Below are 24,631 nucleotides of genomic sequence, written 5' to 3'. Positions count from 1 at the left end.
GCTTAAAATGGCCGCGATACTAACCGGCGAGTCTTCGTGCATCCTCGGAGCGTATTCCTAACGACGGAAGCTAAGTGTGCTAGTGAATAGACGCATACAGTGATTAAACATTGAGGTACATTTCTATTAATGTTGTGGAGAATGTTTTCCAAATTTTTCTTTTTAAAAGATAGCATTTTTTTTAATGTTATAATAGAGGTTAATTCAGAAATTGTATGAGTAATCTATGCCTTTGATAATTCTGCTAATTTTGAAAATAATTCCTCTTAAATATATAAGCTAATTCAGGAATCGTATATGTAATCTATGCCTTTGATAATTCTGCTAATTTTGAAAATAATTCCTCTTAATATATATAGTTGATTTATGCATTATTATAGTCATTATTCTTTCACTTTATTTTCCTATAATACAGTTACGATTCTTCCTGAATTTTTTATTAAGTATCACACGTACGCTCAACTTTTAAAATATTAAAAAATGGGACTTGCACAATTTGTCAATTAAGACGGCAAAATGTAACTCTAGCTAGCCGAACAATCGCCAGTATATTTGTCTTGCACTTAAGCCAAGCCTAGATAAGGGTGGTCGCGATAATTCGTGCAAACACGGGGCGTATTGACAACCCCATAAAATCGTGAGCACGCGTATTCGACGCGCTCGTTGCGGACGATCGAGCCGAAAGTGAATCGAGAGCGGCGATTTCGGGTGTACCATATCGTCGGTGCTCGACGATAATCCTCGTCGCGTGTCGATTTCTGTCTTCGAAAGCCGGTTCGATTATGCGCGCACCGGCGGAAACTCGCGGGAACCGTGGCGCTCACCGGGGGCGCTGATTAAAAAAAAAGACCGACGCTCATGCAATATGCATACAATCAGCCGGCGAAGCCTCGAGTGCTCGGCATGCTTTATCGTTAATCTCCGCGAGCCAATTACAAACACCGTTATCGCCTGTACCGCGTCATGCGAAAAGATTTTTCTACGGGCCGGCGACGAACGCGGCTCCGCTGTTTGGCGTCCGGGCTCTGTGCAACTGTCATTATTGATCCGGCGATCGACCGCGCGACGACCCTTTGTAAACCTCCTCCCCCTCCCCCCGATTTAAATGGAACGATTTCGCACTCGAATATGCACGGCGGAACATAGTTCGACCGAACATGGCGGGGGACAAGGCAGTTCGGATAACAGAGGTGTTTTGATAATAGCGAGCACCGTGCTTTCATTTGTTCGGATAATCAAGGAATTGGATTATTGGAATTTGTTGGAATAAGTGAGATTTACGGATGTTTTATGAATCAGAATGCAGGAGAATGAATGAAATTATCATTTCACCGTTTGACGTAATATAGCAATATAAAATAGAATATAAAATGATTTTTATAATTTTGAATGTTATTAAGTAGTTAGTGCGATGTGCATGTGTATATGGGTTCATAGCATTCAAAGGGTTAAGGCTAGCGATAGCTTAGAATTCTGGAAATAGAAAGAGAAAAGTACAAATAATATAAGAGCGTCAGGGGAGAATTTTTAAGTGGATCCGTCCAGCCATGTACAGACTGCAAATCGACAATGCTCACGTATGAACTCCGCCTAAATTTTTGAATTTCGACCCACTTTCAGACATCCAAGAGTAACAAGAAAAGCGAAGGAAAGACACCGCATCGCATATCAGAATTTCGAGCGCGAATTTCGGTGAACTCGAAGATATTGTTCGCAAAAGCATTTTCCGCGGCGTCGCAGTGGTCCGTACTCGACAAAACAACAGCATCGTTATTTATATGTTTTTCACAGCGTTGATACATGATCATCCACTTTACTTTATAGATACATATAACTAAAAAACCACTGTTCAATGCCGCATCGACAGATTTAAACTAACCCCTATCCGCGCGAAAGTATAGCGCGCTCGAGTGCGCCAATTTCGACGCGATCGCTATAAAATACGCATTTCCTCTTGTCTCGAAAGCTTTCATAAAAACATACCAGATATTTATAGCAACTAGCGCGCGCGCAACAATGCCGTTTAGATATACAAGAACGGCTAAATTTCGCGGATTTATAACAAAGTCGGAAAATTCGGCTTTAGTTCTGTGTTTTGATAAATGCGCGGCAGAATCGAGGAGCAGAGAGCTTCAATTAAATTTTGCAGGCGGACCGCCATTTGAAAACGGAACCGCGACGTTTTGCCAACCGTGGCGCCGCCGAACAAGAATGTTTTAAAAGCGAAACGTTGTCGAACGGGCACCTGGGCCGAGTAGACCGCGTTCGTCTCTCCGGCCATTGTTCCGCGCGCGGCCCCCGGGGGTTACTTATTCCGCGGCGATGAGCGCGCGCGCGCGCGGGTTCGTTTTCTCCGCTCGAGTTTGTCGCGCGTTCACCTCGGCTCGGTTATATCCCCGGTCGGATCTCGCGAGCCGCCTCTCGACTTCATCGAAGTAGAAACCTCGTTAGAGCCCGGCGAAGTGTACGGGAACAGGAAGAGGAAGTCGGGCTTATCGGTAACCACAGGGCACGCGTCGCCCATAATTTCGGGAACGTCGACCGCTGCGAAAGAACATCGATCCCGCGGCCGTTCCTGAAGGGACGGGAAACATTTTTCGAAATGCTTCCGGCTATGCAAAATATTTTACGACGATGCCATCGAATTCGCTAATTCGCGGAAACGTGTGAGGACGTCTGGCCCTTCGAACTCGGTTGCCCTATTTCTCAAGTCTTAACAATAATGCGTGGAATCATAATACCTTGAAAATTCAGAATTATTGTTTCAGAAATTTTGCCTTCGAATTTTTCGCTTTTAACTCGCTTACTCTCGTAATTTACTTATGAAAAATTTCATTCGCGCAAAATCCAGCCGTGCCTCAGAGGTATAGTATAAGCATCGAGTTAGTCGATGATTATCGAAGAAAAACGAACCGCGGAGTTTTATGAGAGAAATGCGGCAAGGATAAGTTGCATTAGGGCGAGAATCGACATTCGGTTTTCTATATCGCGGGTAACTTTTGACGGCCGGATAAAAGGGAGCACGGGAAATATTCCGCGCTGGATATCCGTGTTACTACCGGGGCGAACCTAATTGAATTTGTATGTTCTCTGCGGAGGGAACACGCGACGGGTCCGGTTCGAGTAGATCTCGTTTCGCGCCGTCGAAACGTCGCGATACGATCGCGGCCGGTTTTTGATCAAGGAGAGCGAAAAATCGGCGGGAGGGTTGCCTCGCGATCGGGAAAAATTTCAATTTCGGTGAACACGCGTGAAAGTTTCGGATCCGCCGTCATCCATTTTTCATTAATTTTCGGCTAGCGAATTCGTCGCCCGACGTTCCGAGGCTATTTCGCGCAGAAAAATCGACGCCCGAACCGCAATTTGCTCGCGAGCGAGGTTAGCGAGCCGCGCAACAAAATCGAACAATTTCGCAACGAATGTCCCGCAGACCGCAAAAATAGAGGAGAGAGAGAGAGAGAGAGAGAGAGAGAGAGAGGGAGAGAGCCCGTCGACCGCGAGCGGTCCCGATAAAAAGAGCATTTACACAAATTCGCGGCAGTCACGCGGCTCGATATAAATTCGCATGAACGTCGCCGAGGTTCGCGTCCGCGCGGAATTTCGGGCGTGCTGAGCGACGGGTCGGCCTCCGCTCGTCCGCGGAAAAATTTGATTGGCCGGGCCCCGGGCTAATCGCGGGATCACGCGGTGCGAATAAATTTGCACGCGGACGCCGCGGACCCCGGCCGGCAATGAGTCGCAATCAATGGGCCGGCGCGTGACCGTCGCGCATAGCGGCGGGTCAACGGGCCGAGTCGGGCCGGGCCGGGCCGGGCCGAGTCTCTCATCAATTAAATTCGCGGCCCGCCAATTGTTTGTCTTGTGACTACCGTTCTCGTGATCGACCGGCTTCCTTGAACCCGGAGCACGTGCTCGCGGGTATCGCGCGAACCGAGCTAACCGATTTGACGAGCCGCAGAAAACGAGGCGAGACCGCCGTTCCGTGGAAACGATCTTATTCGCGAGGTGGCCATTTGGTTTTTCCTAGCGCGGTGAATTGTTCGATCGCCGGCCGATTAAGTCTCGCGTAATTGTGCACCGTTGACGCATCTAATCGCTTTGTTCCGACCAGTGCAGCGGAACTTTGTAGCGAGAATTTTGGAATTATGCGCGGATCTCGTCTGGTCCCAAAATAACAGAATTTCTATTTTTATTGAAAAATGGTCCTCCTGAATTTTTAATAAGCTACGCATATGCAGACTTAAATTTCAATAAATTAATTTAAAAAATAAAAGATTTAAACAAGTTTGAAATGATATCTCGAATGACATGCTATTTTATTTCATAATTATTTCCATGTTCGTGATGTCTTCTCAAATATTATTTTAAGTGAGGCGTTATTTTATTTGAAAAATATGTGAAGTAATTGCTAGAGATAATTGAGAAATACTTCTGCGAGATTACACTGTGATCGAATTATATCAGCGCCGAGTCTGGTTTATATTGGCATTCTCATTGGCATTTCTGCAAGATAAAAGGACCGATCCGACAATGTTATATGATCGTCCGATAATAAGAAATATTTTTCTGAAGAATACCATCCCTCTTTTATCTTCCGCACCAGTGGAACGATGATTTTCTTTCACGACGATGTTAGATGGATCCAGATGAGAAAGAGTTTTGCTGGAAGCAAATCGATGTAAGGATTTTTTCGAATAAAATATCCCGTTATTACTCGAATTATTTCCTGGAGTTATTAATTAAAATATTGTAAATAAATGATATACTTCTAAAATAATATGATATACTTCTCTAAAATAATTTACTTAGTAATAATACATATAATAATTTAAATAATAATTAAAAAATAATTATTTCACAAGTTATTTCTCCTTTTCTTTCGATTTCAAAATAGGAAACGAGCTCGATTGAAAGTTGTACGTAGATGAATACAAGAGGTCGTTGTTTAAACGAATTATTTAATATCCCATTTGATAAAGTAGCATCGCGAATAATTATAGAGCTAAGCGTTGTTTGTTCCTGCAAGCGTGATACCGATCTTGTTTTCAATACTGGAGAAGTATTAAACTTAAAATTTCCATTTTTCCCAGGCCGTATGAATAGCTGTAATTGGATACGTTATCAACAGACACAATTATACTCTGAGAGAATGATTTTTCTTATTATTTCTGGCGTCTTTTACGCGGAGCGGTGTGCATGGATGTTGGAGGTGGAGGATGCACTTTAATAATGAAAGGTCGCGTTCGCGTTTGCGAGACATTACAGAGGTAAAGAAATCGTCGATAAGTCATTATTATCAAATTCAATGTAAAAGTTAAAAATCCATTAAATTAATCACTGAATGATCATTATATTGCTAAGTTTATGCATTTATAATATTTATAGTAGAATATTTAATAGAGAACTTGTCGGAGTACGTTTAATATCGTCGCGAAAGAAAATAATCGTTTCACTGGTGCGGTAGACGGGAGTGGGGTGTTGTTCTTCAGAGAAATGTGCCTCATTATCGGATAATAATTTAACATAGTCAAATGGTTCCTTTCATTTTGCAGAAATGCCATGAAAAATTCAAGAATAAATCCAACTCACAGACACAGCTAATAATTAAATCACCATAATACAATTTCCAAGAAGCATTTTACCGTTGTTTCAAATGTAAAATAAATAATTATACGAAAATCAATGACAAAATAAAATATCATGTGACAATAAAATAATATTGTAATAAATGCAATATATTTTATAAATCATGTAATAATAAAATAAAATAATATCTCTAATAAGATTTAAAAAATTATCAGAGGCATAGTGATAATTCCGAAATAAAACGCCGTGAAATAATAGTTCAAATAATGTTATTCCAGCTCTAACGCGTATCCGGCCTCTACACCGTGATTTCCTCGCCTCTATGCCGTCTCTCGAGCGAACAAACAGCTTAAGGGTCTGCCCGGTAGCGAGCAGTATAGAACAAACCGACTTCCGCGACCGGGAATAAGTTTCCCGATGTCTTCGAACGCTTAGCATACAATGCGCGAAGGCACTTTTTCCGTGTTCCGGCGCACTTAATGGATTCTAATCGCCGGACGGAGCTAATATTTGCCGAGGAAACTCGAGGCGCGCGCGCGCGTAATCTTTCCGGTCCTTGGCCCCGCGACACCTCGCAAGATAAGTAACGTATAGTGGAAAATTTACTATGAAAAATTCCGTTCGAAAATAATCCTATTAGCCACCGCCCGGGGATCGTTTCAAAAGTCGCGGCAACAAAATTTCTAACCGTTCGCTTTTATCGCCGCTGATAAATGTCTCTTCCCGAAGCAAGTACATTCTAACGCGGCTAATCGCGCGTGCGTGGCGTTACGAAATAGTTTCTCGGTCACGTGCACCTCGCGCCGACGTTCTCTCTCTCTCTTTTCGTTTTGACTTTTCGACCATCTGTCCGCGAAAAACTGCGCCAAGCATCTGCCAGACTTCCCTCTCGGCGAACAAAAAGCCTGGCCTTTCTTACGACTTCATAATAGACGATAGTAATCGCTAGAGCGTTTACGTTTCGACTAAACGCTAAACGACGCGACGGAATTCTAATGCGGTTCGCTGAGTTCCTCTTTTTTTTTTCTTCACAATGCTGCTAAATACGCGGTTACTCCTACGTGTCAGCTGTTTGGAAATACTTTCTGGTTATAAAATTGCTTATAATTATCTCGCTTGCTTTGTTTCTGTGAGTAATGCAACACTTGTTGCCACGGGCGCAGAAAGAATTGTGTAACTTTTTAATTGCTTTTGTTTCGAACGTCGTCCGCGGAACTTTTCTGTACAGCGCTGCGCGATATTAAATACTTGTTGCTACGTTTCGATGCGTTTCTGTGCTGTTGACTCTTTAATCGCGAGTGTAATTTTTATTTCAGCTATGAAACTTAGGTTTGCTTTATTTGTTATACAGATATGTCTAGAGAATTTCTTTAATTTACACTTACAGATTTTCTTAATTTATTATTACAAATTTTATTTAGTTTTTTAATATAGTTCCTTTTTTTCTTAATTTTAGGAAACATTTAAAACACGAATTGTACTTTTTTTAATTATAATTTGGAGGATTAAATATGTTAACCCTTTAAAGGTATTTATTTATCTTTTCTATTTTTACGTAAAACTGAAACATATTATTACATTAAATATGTCTGAACTTTAAAGAGAATTAATAAATTCTCTTTTTGCTACTTAATCCTGCATACATGCATCCATGGCAGCTATGCATAATCCTATTAAGGTCGCAAAAGGTTAATAAATTGTTCTAAAAGAACGAATAGGAACACCCCGGATCGAACCCCGCTGGAAAGAGCAGGTAGGAAAGTTTAGATTGTAATGGATTTTTAATAGAAATTTAAACGGAGATTTTGAACGCTGGTTAGGGGGGAAACCATTGTCTCATGTCCATTGTTCCATCGTATCGCCGCCGCTGTCCGAAATACTTAGCCCGTATATATTCCCACGGCAACTTACTCAACGTCATGCAATTATCGATTGTCTTTTGTTCTTTCTTTTTATGCTTTAGCGCACGGTAATTATTATCGATCGCCCATCTATTGCACACGGCACCCGACCGATTGCCCTATAAAAACGTCCGTAGTGACTCGTGCAACTGTTTTGTTAGTTAATTCGATTCATCGGTTTACGAAACAAACCTGTCACACTTCTGCTATGTAAACTTCTACAACAATAGAGTAAAGTTCCTCTTTTGTAATCACAAATTGTATGGAAGAAGAGGTGAGCATTAAAATATTCTTTTGACTTAGTATGATTTTACATTCGCTGCGAGAAGTATGTTATGGGCTTTTTAAATGAAATAATTTCTTTTTTTAATTCGTCCGATAAATTGAAATTATTTTTAGATGGTAAGGAGGCTTGTTTTTTTATGTAATAAATATACTAATTTTCCAATATTGCTATTGCTTGTATATAATATAGAATATATACAGTGTATATTACTCCAGTAGATATACATATATTATAAAATACATATAATATATATTACTGCAATAGATATAATATACAGTATAGAATATGTATAATATATATTAGTACAGTTACTTTAATAAATTAGTTCCTATATTATCAAAAATAAATTCACGACATTCAGCACAGTTTTGAAATACTCATTCTGTATTTTCAATCTACCTGCATACCTTTGAAAGGGAGCGTAGATCGCAAGAGAGTCGAACGACGGAAAATTACCGAAATCGGTAGAACAAATCGAGCCTAATGTTTCCGAAGTTTCCGGTAGCGATTCTTGAGTTTTTCCACGGAGTAGCATTCACGTCTGTTTTCCTTGGCATCAAAGGCCGTTCCAGGGGATTCTAGGGAACGCGAGCGATGCTCGATCATAGGGACAGGATCAAAAGCGGTTTGGTCGAGCATAGAAATCGCGATGGGATGTTCCCGGGTATCCGCGGCCAGAAACTCGTCCGGCACACTTTATCGATGGCCAAGTCTCTCTATTTCTGTCTCTTTCCGTCTCTCTCCTTATCTCGATTTCTGTCTCTCTCTTTCTATGTCGTTCTGTCTCTCTCTTTATCTCTCTTTCTATCTCGTTCTGTCTCTCTCTTTATCTCTCTTTCTGTCTCGTTCTGTCTCTCTCTTTCCCTCGCTCCTTCCGCTTCCGTCTCTCTTCCTCTCTCGCCCCTCTCGCCCCGTCACGCTCTCCCCCGGCCGATTATTCCGCGCGTAACGCAGCCTCTGTCGCATTCTTGCGATCTTTGATCGCGGCGGGCTCCGCCGAAACGCGGAAACGCTGGAATTCTGTGTACGGGCCGCGCGCTTCTCGCGGAACCGTCGAAATTCTTGTATCAATCGATGGGAAACTTCGGGGATCGGAAAGCATGAAACACAGAGCACTTTGTGCGGGGCCCCGGCGCGATGGTGCCCGGCCGTACGCTATCCTACCCGAACTCGGCGCACTTTGAGCCGATTCAAAAGCCCACGCCTCGATAGTTGATCGGCGCACAAAGCCGGAAACGGTCTTCCAGAATGGTACTGCGGATGGCACCGATGCTATCGATCCGAAAGCCCCGGTTCCCCGGCCGCCCGAAACTTCGGTTATTCGTCCGCGTCGCGACGACGGTGTGTTTAATCCTTTCGCTCATATTTACGGCATCCACGCGACGACCTGTGGGTACGAGCGCCGCATATATGCGGCATTCAAATTATGTGTATACAAGTGGCATCCGTAGGCAAAATACAAAAATAATTTTGTATTTTTATAATTTCGTAGGTCCTTTTTCATATTAAAAATGTAAACATACTTGTTGCATTAAAGCAATGATTGTTTTATTCAGCACAGTTATTTAAAACTAAGAAAAACGTATATACCGAAATCACACGCACTGTGCACATTTCTGGCGCGAGCTTTCGTTCAGTGATAGTATTATACTTCGTTGGACGATACTGCCGTAGCGAAAGGGTTAATCGGCCGACGTCCTATAAATCGGCGCAGCCGGACGTAGCCCCGGATGCCGCGATTTAACAAAGCAATCGAGCAGACCTCGAATTTTGTAAAAATAAAGCCGGCAAGCTGTTTACAGGAGCGGGGCGATAAATCGCGGACGTTTCGTTTCGCCTCGCCGCCGATAATTGCATCAGCGACAGAAATATTAATTTGTACGATGCCAGCTGGGTCGGTCGGTCGGTTGATATTTTTCAGCTCGAACGTGCGTCGGCGATCCGCGAACGCGCTGACATCGGATAAATATTTAAGATCGCGGGATTAGCGTATTGATTCGCGTTATTTCAGCGGGCCCAGCCACCGTGCAAGCACATTTTGACGGACGCGATCCCGCGCCGCATTAAATTATGGACACGACGCTGGCGCGGCTCCGGCGTCCCTTTCTGTGTTTGCGCGATATTTGCATGCGCATACACGCGCGAATTTCTACGGCCGTACGAACGGTGTCTCTCACCTTGCCCACCGACGGGTTTCGCAGTTTGCCGCGACTTTGATTTTATCTTTCGCCGTGTCGCGCGAAACTTGAGCGCGCGCGGGGGGCTCGAACGAAACTGTTGATGTTTTCAGACGGTTGTGATGTAACTATCGCTTTTTAGCCTTTAACTTTCCTTTTCTACGAAAATAGTAATTCACGTACAATTAAGAATAATTTCGTATCTTGTTTTATCATAGTCTAACAATTTTTAGTTGCCTGACGAAATTTGTAGAATTGACTCACGGTAGTGAAAAATTATCGACATTTGACAGAAATGAGAGAGAGAGATGACTTTTTACGAAATCAAACTTGAAATGTCGAATATGGAAAAATTATAGAGAATGTCGCACAAACAATTCTCGACATTAAAAATGTAGGTTTTCGCTGCTTTTCCATAAAATTTCGATTTATGACTTGTGATTGGATTTTTATCCTCTCTTGTTATATACCATTTCCCATCGATTCTGTCAACCTGCTTTTAAATCTGCGAAATGTATATAACAATTCAGAATTGGAGAAAAAAGTTATTCAATTGATTTTTCTGTTTTATATTGATTTTCAAGCTTTTCGTTTGATTGCATGCATTGCATTGCGTTTATATACATATAATGCAGGGAGAGCGAGAGAGAGAGAGAAGAAAAATATACATAATTAAAAATATGAATTATTTAATTATTTAATTGTTTAATTAAATACAAACATATATTATATATAAATAATCTTATAAAATACGTGCTCATCCCGAATTACATGACACAAAGAATTCAAATTAAAAACTCCAAAATCATTCGAAAATAATCAAAATTGTATCGAAACATATTAAATTGAATACATAATTTCGAAATGGAAAATAGTGTGCGCGACGTTCCCCATAATTTTCCTCTACTCGAGAACTTTTCAACTTTAATGCAAAGAATTATCTCCGTGCATCATTTCCGTCGAGAGTTCCACGATTCTCTGCTACGAGCCCGGCCATTTTTCCACGGCCCTGACGACGTCGCAAACAGGGGCGTTCACTTAATTTAGTAAGTTCCAAGGACTGGCCCTGCTCGCGAAATATAATTGTCGCTTGGAGGTTCGATATTACGTTTCCAAGAATGTCGCTTTTATCTTGGGGGCACAAAAGCACGGAAGAACTGATTCGCAGCGAAAACGGGCGTGGGGCCACCGGTATCGCGCCACCGCCGCAGCTCGGAGAGATAGCGGAGTTCTCTCTCTCTCTCTCTCTCTCTCTCACTCGGTGCTTTTCTCGCGGCGATGTAAGTGGCGCGGGAGACAAAAGGCGCAAGAAAAATTTCACGCGGAAGGTGTCGAAGGGCGCGCGAGGGACCGACGGAAGCGACAAATGTCCGCAAAGGAGGACGGCCATCGTTGGCCATTGTTCGAAAGTGCACTGCCTCGCGACGCGAGGATCCAGCTCTCGCATTTACCGCAAGTCGGCGTCTCATTGGCTGCCTACCTTGAAACACACACACTCACCTCCCGCGATATTTGTCAACGTTCCGCGTTTTAGGTGCATCGCCCCGGACACATTGTTCCCATTTTCGCGGTACGACGGGGCTGAATCGCCCTGTTACCGATTAGAAACCGCGAGCCCACCTTGCTAATCGAGAGAGTTGCGTTCGAATTCGAACTTAATGGAAGGGGTTAGATGACTTTATGATCGTGTCAGGTACTTGTAATTTTTAAGACGAAATTTTTGAGATATATATACCTATGGCATACTCTACAAAAAATTCAAATCAATTTTGTGAATATATTTTCTGTGTGCAGAAAAAATATTTTTCACTCACAACAATCGTTGCAGCGTGAAATCGATGTTTTTATTCTTCAGCATCGTTAATATATATTGTAAAAGAAATTTCAGACTAAAATCTTTATTTTTGTCGAAGTTATCACGTTTTTAACATCTTCGGGTATGCGTACGTATACTCTTCAGGTATGCATATGTGTACTTTTAGTTTTCTTAAAACCATGATTATTCCAAGTGTAAAGAAAATGAGATTTAATTGAAAAACTATTCGCTACGGAATCCCTCAGCCGTATTAACAAAACCTCATCGAATAAAATTGAAATGGATGATAAATAAAAAAAAAGAAAATTACATAAATTGTTCCCTATTATAAAAATTCATCCCTTCAGATATTAATATTATTATAATATCTGAAATTACCTCAAGGACGATAGAAACATTTCCTATAAAAGAAATTAAAAGACGAGCGACTGCAGCGATTAAAACCGAACCGCATCTACGTCGTAGAAAATTACTATGACTTTGAAACCACGTGAAAACCACGCCTAATCTACGTACATATCATCAAGAACGTCTGTACCAACATCTGCAACCTCTGGCTGCAATCTGCGTCGCACAATGCGACGACCGCGCGGAGAACAGACGCGGCCGTCGTGGTCCCGCCACGAAAAATGCATCTGCTCCTTCGAAAAATCGGTCGGCCAACAAATTGCGCCCGTCGCGCGGAGATGTCAGCGGCTTCTGCCAGGTGGGGAACGGTGGATGGAAGTAGGTGGGACGCGCGCGTCAGCCCCGACACCGGATTAATGTTTTTCAGGGAAATTTCCACGAGAGCCGGCGCCGCGCCGCGTCGATAGTGGCTTGTCGTAACTAGAAGGCAGCCGACTCTGATCCTTGTGCAGGGAGAAGAGGCTTGTGATACCTGTGCAGACGACGATGCCGTCGTCGACCGACACCGAACCGACGGAATTGACTGCGCGGCGCCGCGCGTTCCGACGACATTCACCGTGTGTCTGCCTGTCGCTCGCTTTCCTCGTTCTCACAAGTGCCTCGTTCCCTCCCCTGTGATTTCCTGAGGGGTGGGCGCGGATCGAGGGGGTTGGCGAACGGTGTCGCGCGGCTATTAAAGGTGAGGAACCCTTTCGGAGAAGGGTGCGGAACCTGGACGGTTTCAAGGTCGAGCGATCTGTTCGGGGAACAGGAGTTTCCGGATGATTGTAGACTGCTGTGGGCGCCATTTTGGATTTTGTAGGAGCCTTTTGTGGTTTATAGAGTTTGGAGAGTTTATAGGGAAATTCTATCTTCTTGAGTAAATCCATTAGTAATAAAATCCAAACTGCTAAAATGCTATGAATTTGAAACAATTATTCCGATTTTCAACAACCCTTATTGCAATATCTATCGCAACCAACTATCGGTAAATAATAGCAACTACTTTTAACAATAATACAATAACTAAAGAAATATAAATAATTAATAAATATATCTTTGCACTCTGAACAATTTAAAAATTTGTGACCCAGCATTTTGACGAGTTCCATAAATCTAGTATTAAATGAAAATATTAAAGATGTCTGCCGCAGCGCAAAGATCGATTTAACTGGCGGGACGAAATTTCCAATTTGAAGGCGGGAATTTCGTTTCGCTTCCGGTTCCGCGAATATTCTTTCGCATTCCCGACGATTCGGCCGGGCATTAATTGACCGGGTTAAACGAGTTCCGATGCGCACGCAGAAAACAAGTGTCACGTGCCGCTCCGCGATATATATGTATACACGGGTACATATAAATACTGGCTTATTTACGAGGCGGCAGCGCGTATCTGCTGAACTGGAGCAGATGAATCCGGTTGCGGTATGCACGGCTATCGGTGTTTGCATAATTCGTCACGTACGCGATCATCGTATCTCGCGTCGCTGGGGGTGGAGGACGGAGCCACGCGAAATCATGCGTTTCATCCGCAATTTTTAACGCGGGACGCGCGTAAGAAATCGCTATAGGATGTGCGATCGAGCATCCGGAGCGGTGTGTAAATGCCATGAAATAAATGCCGTGAAATAAATGCAAAAATAAAGATTTTCAAAACAAAAACTTATTTAGAAAAAAGTAATAATATAGTCGAATTTTTGGATGTACTTTTTTTATTTAAAATTAATTCATTAATTCAAACAAAATTTGCATTTTACTTTTGTTAATATACACTGTATCTGGATCATGTTTTCATGTCTTTTTCGACGCGTGCACTGATTACCGAGCAAACAATCATGGCAAACAGCGCGTCACGCCTAACCTTACTCGTTTAATAATTTAATTTCTTTTTTAAATAATACCGTAAATATTGAAACATATACAATATAAATTATGCTAAACAATTCAATATTAAATGTTTCGTGCTGCTACATTTTTACTATAGGATCATTAACCAGGAACTGATTACAGTAATCGATAGCACAGTAATTAGATCAGAGTACAGTAATTGACACGAAGTAATTAGATCAGCGATATTCATATCTAATTAGATATTTCGTGTTGTTCATGTATCTAACTTATGCATAATTTCGTGAAATACATCAACATATAATCGAACAAATACAATATACAAATTTAATAAATATAATATATTTAAGAAAAGTTATTTATATCAATCTAATGAATACAGTGATAGATACAGTAACCCTATACTCGAATAAAAAAATTTATGCAATCACTGCTCATGTAAGAATTTAAAACAAATTTATTAATTTTTAAACAACGCCTCTTAAACAATTAATTCAACCGGTATTATGGACTTAGCGTTAAACATTCGTTGTTATCTGCCATTTCCACTGTCCCATTTTTCTATCAAATTGGTCTAGTTTTAAAGAGCCGCTTCGTGACGTCAACGTTACTATTCGGCAATTAGTTTAACAGTTCTACCGATTACAAAAACATCGCGCGATATTCCACTCGCAAAAGGACAGAGCGGACCGCCCGTGAGCGACACGTGATCAGGTAGGATAAAGCACGTTATTCGTGAACGGCACGTGATCGCGTAAGCTGAAGCATATTATTCGTGAAGCGGCGCGTGATTGCGAGGATAGAGCACATTGTTCGCGCTAGAGTTATCGTGAAAAAAATAATGCTTTGACGTAGGCACCGCGTCAAACCAATAAGTATATCGGCACTCGAATCTGATCGCGATTCTATCGGCATCGTACCGAGAGGCTGCTTTTTAAATGCGATCGTTACCAAACGAATAGGCGATTGGTCATTATAATGCCGCGATCGTCAATTCGTCAACGATAAATTAAACGATAGCATCGAACAAATTACCGCAAGTTATGCAACACCGCCGACACTTTATTCGCTACAGTAACTACGAAAACAATAAAATAAAAATTGAAATTAACCCTTAGCACTCGAGTGGCGCTTCTGAGACGCCAATGAAAATTGTTATATCATTTTCAAAATAATTATCATTATATATATAATTATTTAGAAAATTATTAAAGAAAAACTAATCTTGGGGTACCTAATGTCCCCCACTCCGTCGTCTAAGGGTTAATAAAATTAAGAATACGCAACATAGTAGCGCATAAATTAATTTCGAAACGTGAGAATTAATCGCAGAGGGATTTCTACGACGAGCATTTTCCAAATCAGCATGATTCGGTGACAAAAGACGCGCGCGACCCGTCTCTCATTTTCAGTCGCATGAAAATTTCATGACCATTCGCGACGGTCGCCGCGTCACGGCATTTTTTTCTCCGCCGTCGATGTATAATACATTTAAACAAATGCATAAAACACGAGTCGATGCCCGGAGCTGTTCGAAAGGGGTGGGGAGGGCGTCTGCTCGGAATAGTTTTAATCCTGTTCGAATCAATTTCTGCGAAGTTCCGTCGAAACCGTTCGCCAAGAAAAAGTTTGCACTCAGGCCGGCCGGAGTTATCTCGGGATAGAGGAGTTCGCGCAAAAATGACGGAGGAGGCGTCCCGTTATCGAAGTTCGGGGAATGCCCGCGGATCACGGGGCGTGTGTGCTCGCGCGGGCACGGTCCGCGCGGAACAGCGTCCGGATTCCGGGCGACTGCCGCGTACGAAATATCCCGGCAACGCCGAAAACACTCGACCGGGTCGACGCGAAATGGGTTAAACGCGCCGCGGTAAATAGCCGCGATTGATTCCGCGTTGTAATGGCGGACGCGAGGGGGGACCGCCGGTTCGGAAACGGCCAAAAATATGGCGTCCCTTTTGCGATTAATCGGAATGGGGCATCGTCTACTTGTGGTCCAAGAAAAATGGAGGAAGTCGCGAATATCGCCGATCGGCAGCCAAAGTGGACGTACAAGAAATTATTAACATTTGAATTATTATAATTTCGGACAGAGTAGTCGTATCAATATGAAACTAGACTTGTTTTAAAGCTTGAAATCTGGCCTATCAGACTCCATAATTCATTAATTTTTGGATCTTTTCTGTATCTTAGCTGATAGGAAACCGAAGACACGCTTTCCTCGAGAAAATTAAAGTAGAAGTAATTATACACCTACGTTAAATCTGTAGAAATATAAACAAATTCTTTTCTTCGAATTAAAGGTATAATTCTGAATGGGATAAGCTCCGTTTTCGTTCTCGTTTCACAGAATTAACAAGAAATATCGAGCAGCGAGCTTCGAAAAGTCGTCGTTGCAGCGAAGCCACGATCGTCGAATAACGACGGATCGAATCGTGGACAAAATTGTTGAATAAAGAGACGTATTTCCATTCGCGGCGTTTCATAAAGCAGTAGCTGAATAAGACGGCAGTTGTTCCGCGTTACGATGTAATCGTTTTCGCTAATTCCGCGGAATGCAAAAGGACTGTTAACGCGGCCATTTCCGAAATATAGAGAAACGTCACAAAGAACCCATGCATTCACCGAATATCCCGCGTTCGAATTGCACAGCGGGATTCCGAAATTTAACGACGCGCGCGAAATTAATTTGATTTTCTCTTTATGCGAGATACAAAATCGCGACGCCGGCCAACGGGCGGGAATTAATTTATCTTTCTCCTTGTCCGTCCGCAAAACGGATTCGGGCCACGATTTTACATTGATTCGATATTCGGCCGATAATTAACGTTAATTAATCTGTTGAATAAAACCGCGGGGGATTAGACTAGCGAGACGGTGTTTATATTAGGTTGGTGCATATGAATACTATATACTATTTAGCCCGTAAAAATTGTCCTAAATGTTTAAAATAGTGAAAGTCGGTTGGCGATAGATCTATATTTTATAAAATTTTATATTTTACTTCGTTTAATTTCGCAATTGTTTTGTACGACGTGCATGTAGTTTTTATAGACTGAACAGTATATAAATGGAGAGAGTCTGAAAAATTCCATACTATAGTTTATTGATCTGACAAATCAGAATTTCTTGAAGACAGACATCTACGAATTAAACTCGCGTTGGGAAATGTGTATTGAAACAAATGGCGCACATTTTGATTAAATCAACAGCTTTTGAAAAAAGATATACAGTTTTATATATTCACTCGAACATCTGACATCTCATATGCACCAACCTAATACTGTAAAGGAGAGACTATGGTTCAGGTTTCTCAGATTCCACTTATCGTTCGACATGTTTGCAGATGATTCCGAGAGGATTGATCTCTTCCTACGAATTTCTAGTGTTTGCGGAACAATGCGATAATCGGCCAGCTGCTCGATAAAATTCTCCTGACTCAGAACGATTTCTCGGAATTAGAGAAACTGCATTATCATATAGGCGGTGACATGCATTCCGGAGAGTGTCTGGGGACTTAGAGCAGGTGATGCAGTGATCGCGGCAATAAATTGATTGCAGGATTTATGCGTTTATGGCGTAGGCAAATGTTAGGGGGGGATCTAGCGGTTCAAACAACTGGCAGTTAGGTGCGGTAACGTCTTTATCGCGGTGCCGTCTTAATGAACTGCCGTATAAGTCAACAAATTAGTCTCCGGGAACCATAACAAGATTTTTATTGAACGGGAAACACTAGCCGTGCGACGGCGAGCGCGAACGAAAGAAGCGTGCAAAAGGTTAAAGTGCACCGATAACTGCGTCCCCGATAAGCAAAGCGATTATAAATTTGTAGTGTGTTACTATTGTGATTGGTTATTGGGGCGTTATCTACGGATGGGCATTTAATATTTCTTCGAACAGTTTTTTCGAAGATCGTGTCCACCGTTTTTATTCGCCCATTTATTTTCCAATTTTTTACTTGTACATCTGTAAATTATGTACTTCTATCTGACGAAAGAAAAATTATTATTATTATAAATTGTGTCATTATAATAAGAATGAGTTATTACAAAATAAATTTGATCGAAAAGAAATTTAAATAGTTTGTAAAAATTGTTTTCAATAATTTTAATTGTGTTAAGAATTTTTAGTCTTAATATCACTGTAATTTACAAAGTATATTTCTCAATTTTTATTTAATATTGGCATCGCTTTATAAATCTGTTACAAATCATATAGTATCGATATATATTTAAATATACTAAATAAAAATAGAAATATTTAAATTCTACTTTGCGATAAAAAATAGATTGTAAGGTAATGAGTTGAGGAAGTAAATCGATGCTTACTTTTGGTCAATAGTCATGGACAATGCATAGTCGAGGCGAATAAAGATTGACCAGCGACCAATCGCGAATTTATGCGAGCCTCGTAAACACCGGCTATAATTCGCGAGACTCCATTTTCCGATGTGTGCACATACACGAGTACACATTGAAAGGAAAAATTTTGCGATCGGCTGAGACAGTCGGCCGACTTCCTTGAATTTCAGAAACGAGCTGGCGGAAATAATGGCCGGTTCGCGGGGTCGGCGGGATTCGCCTTGAAAAATTCGTGCCCGGTATTCGGAAAGTTTGATCAGCCATTGTTTGACTAGGCCAAGAGCTATCGAGGTCTCTTTTCGAGGAAGCTACTCTTGTTTTGGCTCAGCCCTTCTTGGCCCTTTTCTCTTGCCCCAGAAAAGATCGATCGCTCAATTTTCTGCTCCACGTACCCAAACCCCAATTCCCATGTTAAAATAATTCTGCGGTGCCCGGGGAATACTAACTCATGCCTACCGAGCACCGCGAATTGCCGACGGAGATTTTTGTCGACTGGGAAAATTGTCTAGATTATGGACTACCATAAAATTCGATGTAACAATAGCAGAATCTAGTGGATGCAAAAGGCTGATAAAAATAATTGTTACAATATATTTATTTCCTCTGTGAACCTTTCTGTGAAATGAGAATTTTTTAGATTAAACGAAACAAAAGTAATTAATTTTAGTAATCCGCGATCTTTTTGTTTTAACAATAATTTTAATTTTAACAATAGCTAGCATTTATGACTTATCATAATTATTTCACTTTCCCTGTACTGATCTTTTGTACGTGATCTTCGATTTGGCTAATAATTTTGCTAAAAACGTTGGCTTCCTCATGCATGTTTCTAATAAACATAAAAATTAAGTATATCATTATTACTATTATTAAATGTTTCAAACTAATTCAAATAAAATTAATAATCCCCTAAACGCACTCCTGCAGAACAATAGTATCCAGTTTCTGCCATTTCCGCTGCCTTACGTCACACCCACCCGATATCGCTATAAAAGCCATAATCCCCGCGGTCCACAAAACCCCAAAAAATCTCTCTCCTCCGCGGCGGAATTGGAAAGCCTGCAATCCGAGCAGACCGCAGTCGCGACTGAAAGCGCAAACAGAAATTCGCGGCTGGATCGCCGTTAAATCGTCTACGAAAAATTCGAAGCTCCGTCGGATCGTAAAACACTCGACTGTGGCAACAATCGCGCGTCACCTCCAAATGCCCTGATCGTCTAATACCCTCGCAACGAGAGCCTAACGACGTCGACGGGAACGCAGCGTCTTCGCGAAACGCAACGACGACGACGACGACGGCGACGTATCGGACGGATTCAGGAAAGACAATGCGCGGATCCGTCATGCAAATACAGTGTTCGCGCGGGGCCGTTCGATAAACAATGACGATAGGCACAGATAAGAAAAAGCTCGACGGCACCGGCTCCTGTCTTCCCGGCTGTCTAGTCCCTTCCACCGGCAACCCCTGCCCCCACCGCCGTTTTCCGGATGATAGCCAGCGGGCTGTCTCCGTCGCACGGCTTCGTCGGCACGCGCTGTCTCACTCCGGGTGTCGGGCATAATAACGTGAAGTGGTTAACGGTCGGCGTTAGTCAGTACGTGCCGTCGCACCGATCGCGTCGCATTGATCCTATCGGGGCTGACAGAGACGACGGAGATCGCGTTGCTCGCAATTCACGAACTCGAACGACGGGAGACCGACGCGATAGACGCGCGGGAGACACCGAGAGAATACGAAAGACATTGACGAGACACGGACGCGCGTCGAAGAAAATCTCGAGGAGCCGCTCGGTTTTGTCATTGATAGATCGACGGGGATCGTCCTGATCGTGCAATCGGGGCCTGGGAGAGCCAAAGTTTCGAGACTGTACCGGGCTAGATTCAAACACGAAGCCGCTCAAGGCGCGCCAGACTGCCTTAGCTAACATCGACGCACTCGGTTTTCTCGGTACCACGAAGGACTCGAGGGGAAGGGTTGACACCGGCCAGCAGGACGCTCCAGGATGACGATCAGCCCGTCGTCCATGGTGATCGACTACCTGGTGTTCGTCGGGTGCATCGTCGCCTCGTTCGTGATCCCGCTGTGGGAGAAGTTCCGCGGCAGGCGGAAGGAGACCACCAAGGCCGACTATGTGTTCGCCACGGGCAGCGTGTCCATGGGCGCCATGATGCTCTCGATCGCTAGGGGTACTCTGGGAGTCAGGTCGTTCCTAGGGTATCCCTCGGAGCTCTACTACAGGGGCAGCGCGATGTGGGAGACCATCTACGGCATGCTGCTCGCGTACCCCATCGTCTGCTTCATCTTCGTTCCTGTTTACTACAGCCTCGGCATCACGTCCGTCTACCAGTACCTGGATATGAGGTAATTGTCTCCTCTGTTGACCCAATTCGCGCGTGATAGAACTAGTTTGAAGATCTGATACAACCCGGCCGGGTTTGCATGAGAATAGAGGCTCGGAGTTTTGGGGGATTGATTGCCAAAGGCGCATAACTCGTAGTTCTGTTTCCGGGATGGATTATGCAAATCGGGCGACACTTTGTCGACGATTTCGTTGCACGTTCGCTGGAGATTGTTGGGCATTTTTCGGGTAAATTTTCCAGAGCGTTGACGAGAACGAATTCAGAGTTCTTTCATTTTATTTATGGAGCTTTAGAAATAGGGGATGATCTCTACTTAACTTTTATTCTCGTTTTAATAGTCTCGTGTGGTTTAAATTTGCTCCTTTTTAAAGTAAATGTTTGATATAAATATAAAGTAATATAAAGAAGGGGAGAAGCTGGATTTTATTTCAAGCCCTTTGAGGACGAGGATTATTTTTAATATCAAAAATCCTTTACAGTGACGCTTTTGAATATACTTTTTTAAATGAATAATTACGTCCCTGTTGACGCGAAGAGATATTTATTACAGTAAAAGATGCAACTCTTGATAACAGTTCGTTAATTCTATTTTTATTTGGTGAATTCTAACATGTGATAAGTTCGAAGTTCTAACGTTGAAAATCTTGCGATCGCGCGCAAACGCGAGAAATAGAATCGAAAGCGGTTAATATCATTCCGTCAACATTGTAAATCACGATCGCTTCGTCACTCTGTCGCTTAAAGCCGTGAAATCAAACACACGATCTCGTTGCAATGTAAAGTCTGAAGTGTCGGGGACGAAGAATTAGTAAACAAGATAATCTAGCAGCTTTTTCGTCCAGCATCCCCAGCAACGACATTAACATCGTCCGACTAGAAAAAGCGCTGAAAACAGATTCGCCCAACGGTCCATTAAAATTCCGAAGTCCCCTCCCGGAAGCAAACACGCTTCCGAAAAGAAACGCGCTTCGTCCGAAAGAAGCGTGCGCGCGCCGATGTGTTATCGAGTCGAGAAGACGTCGTCCCGCGCGTGACTCATTTTCTGTTTCGTCGGATACGAGCCTGGTTGCGCGCCGCGGCAATTTCCGGGGAAACACTATAGTAAGGCGACTATAAATAGTCCATTCGATTCATGCAAATTGCTTTCGCGGATCCACGAAGACAATCGCGTTTGGCGGAAGCGATTACCCCGAAGAGGCCGGCGAAGTACTCGAAAAACGCGCACGAAATTTCCTTTCCTCTCCGCGGGCGGGGCTCGCGCGACGCCGTAAAAAATTAGTTTTCGGGGGAGCGGGGAGGGGATTTAATATTCTCCGTTGACGGAATAGCGAACGAAATCTCGGCTTTCATAAGGGATCCCCTTCCGCCCCCCCCCCCCCCCCCCCCCCCCCCCCTCTCCCTCTCTGTTATTCTATCAAAATGACGAGGCGTGACGGATCACGGGGGAAAAATTTAAATTCGCCGCGCTCGCGTCGAGCCCCGGCTCCGCCGAAACCGAAGCTGCTTTACATTTTCTGTTTACCTCGGGACCACCTCCACCCCACCGGCATAAATCTACCCGAGCTTCGAAAAAAACCCTCGCGCGCCCTCCTCGCGGCGGGGATGAAAGAGAGACGAAGGAGAGCGCGACAAAAGCGCGACGAGAGAGAGACCGTCCGCGGTTCGGACTTTGATTTCGCGGCGGGCCTTGAGACCGTCTTTACGCTTAACGATTGTGTCCGGCCGTGCCGGCGAACAAGACCTCACCTAATTATGCTAATACCGCGTTCCAGGTTCAAGTCGAAGCTAGTCAGATGCATCGCCAGTTTCTCCTACGTGATACGGAGCCTGCTGAACTTGGCCGTCACGATATTCACGCCGTGCGTGGCGCTGAAAGCCGTCATCGGGCTGCCGTACTGGGCAAGCATCATCGGCATCACCTCCATATCGGTCGTCTTCAGCGTCATGGTATGTACAATGTCCACCGGGAAACGATTTTTCCATTGTTCCGTACGGTTTGAGAAGTTAACACCTTCCGTGTTAACCGTCTTAACCGTGTTAACTGTGTTAGCCGAGCTGTATTTAGTCGACTCCTCATTCCGGACAATTGAAGCTTTAAAAATTCAATATATTATGTTTATTTATCAATTATTGTCAGTATAACTATAAAGCAGATTATGGATCTATTCTTACGGTGGAAATTATTTCCGGGATTCTAGGTTGTCAGAAAATATTTTTTAACCCATTCAATAGCTATTTAAGCTATGGTTGTAGGTGCTAAGGTGGATATACCACCAGTGGTACACGTGGCACGGAACGTGTTAACCTCAGTCGAGGACCGTAAAATCAGCTGGAAAATTTTCTGCTAGACGGAAACGACGGAATTTTTTTTTATTTTTCTGCGACGAATGGGGAACTATTCTAACCAGTGGCGTTCATTTTACGATGCTTTTCGTTAATTGAAACTGTCAGAGAAAAGATTTGCTAACAGATAAAATAATATTTTATTTCAAAATATTTCTAGGACCGGGAGAATCATTTTCAATTTAATTTGTTAGCTTCAACTTGAGGATATTAATATTAAAAATTATTACAATGTCCGCTGCGCGATAGTGTGGTGCGGTATATATACGAGTGACATGGTTTCGTTTAATTCGCGTTTAATTCTCTTTAATACGATTCTTTATACCACGAAACCGGGGAATGATCGAAATATTCGGCGGTGAAAGACTGGCCCCGAACTCTTAAATCGCGTTCACGGGTTCAGATTTACGGGGCATCAATTATTCAGAAATCGAGAGAGCGCGCGGGGATGTTTGCCCTGCTCGAGTCACATTTCCGGCCGAAAGGATCGCAAATACGGGACGAGTTCCGGTAAACAGGGGTTCGGGGATAACACCTGAAAGCGTCGCGACACGCCGCGCGGTTTTATTGTGATCCGAACATTTGCAAACAATCGCGAGTCACCCCCCGTCACGATTTATTCCACAGTCTTCGGTTTTTTAAACATTTTCCGTCGCACGATTCGCTTCCTGTCATTTCAATTATTTCGGCGCTTTTATTAATCATCATTTATATTGTATTATGTGTGAATTTATTTATATCGTTTTCTATTTAAAATGCTATATTTTTGAATTTCTAGACTTAATTTGAGAAAGAAAAGATTTTGTATAAAAAACTGAGTATAAATCATCGTATTATTAATAAAATATATATCGAATATATAACGTTCGACGTTCTGGTATCGACGATCGGAACGGAAACAAATCGTTCCCGCGGATTACGATTGTTTTCGCGAATCTGTGACGCAATCGGCGCTAATTGATAGCGCCTCCGACGTAAGTGTTAATCGAACAATCGATCATTTTTCCAGGGAGGACTGAAAGCAGCCATTCTATCGGACGTTATACAAGGCGTGACGATGATCGGTGTCTCTTTGGTGATAGTCGTCAGCGGCACCGCCGATATAGGAATCGATAAGGTCGTGAACGTGACGTACGAGCGCGGCCGGCTCGACTTTTTCAAGTAAGCCTGCAAACATTCGTATCCGTGACGATCCGAAAAAAATTGTAATCCGATAACGACGGTGATTGGATAACGGGGGCTATCGATCGTACGGCAGAGATTCATACCGAAAGATACTCGAATCAATGACCCTTTCACAACCGAGCCGATAACCTATCCTAGTTCACCATTTCTTGTCCACTTCATTATTTATTATCCGGTATCTCTTAAACCGTAATGTTTCCTACCCGAATCAACAATAATTTGATTCGATTGTCGGATCCCGGTCCATCGTAATTCCGGAATCATACTCCGGGAGATTTCTAGGAAACGATCGATAAAAGTTGCCCGTAACTCGCACAAACAATCGATCCATTAACGCGATTGTTGACTCGCGCGTTCAGGAAGCGTTTAACCGAACTGTAAAT

General features: G+C 42.9%; 1 protein-coding gene across 4 annotated transcripts in view; it reads left to right on the top strand.

The window, feature by feature from the left end:
* LOC144479032 (sodium-coupled monocarboxylate transporter 1) overlaps positions 1–24,631 on the top strand; it is a 102,277-nt gene that overhangs the window by 66,451 nt on the left and 11,195 nt on the right. For all 4 annotated transcript variants that reach the window (XM_078197496.1, XM_078197495.1, XM_078197492.1 and 1 more), the window contains 3 exons: positions 20,319–20,721; positions 22,493–22,667; positions 24,073–24,224. In XM_078197496.1, the coding sequence (XP_078053622.1) occupies positions 20,363–20,721; positions 22,493–22,667; positions 24,073–24,224 (686 nt within the window). In that variant the 5' untranslated portion in view covers positions 20,319–20,362. The remainder of the gene's footprint in view (positions 1–20,318; positions 20,722–22,492; positions 22,668–24,072; positions 24,225–24,631) is intronic.

The sequence above is a fragment of the Augochlora pura genome, chromosome 3 (assembly GCF_028453695.1).
Source record: "Augochlora pura isolate Apur16 chromosome 3, APUR_v2.2.1, whole genome shotgun sequence".
Classification (NCBI taxonomy): domain Eukaryota; kingdom Metazoa; phylum Arthropoda; class Insecta; order Hymenoptera; family Halictidae; genus Augochlora; species Augochlora pura.
Note: the sequence above shows the minus strand (reverse complement) of the source record. Positions and strands in the feature narration are given on the sequence as shown.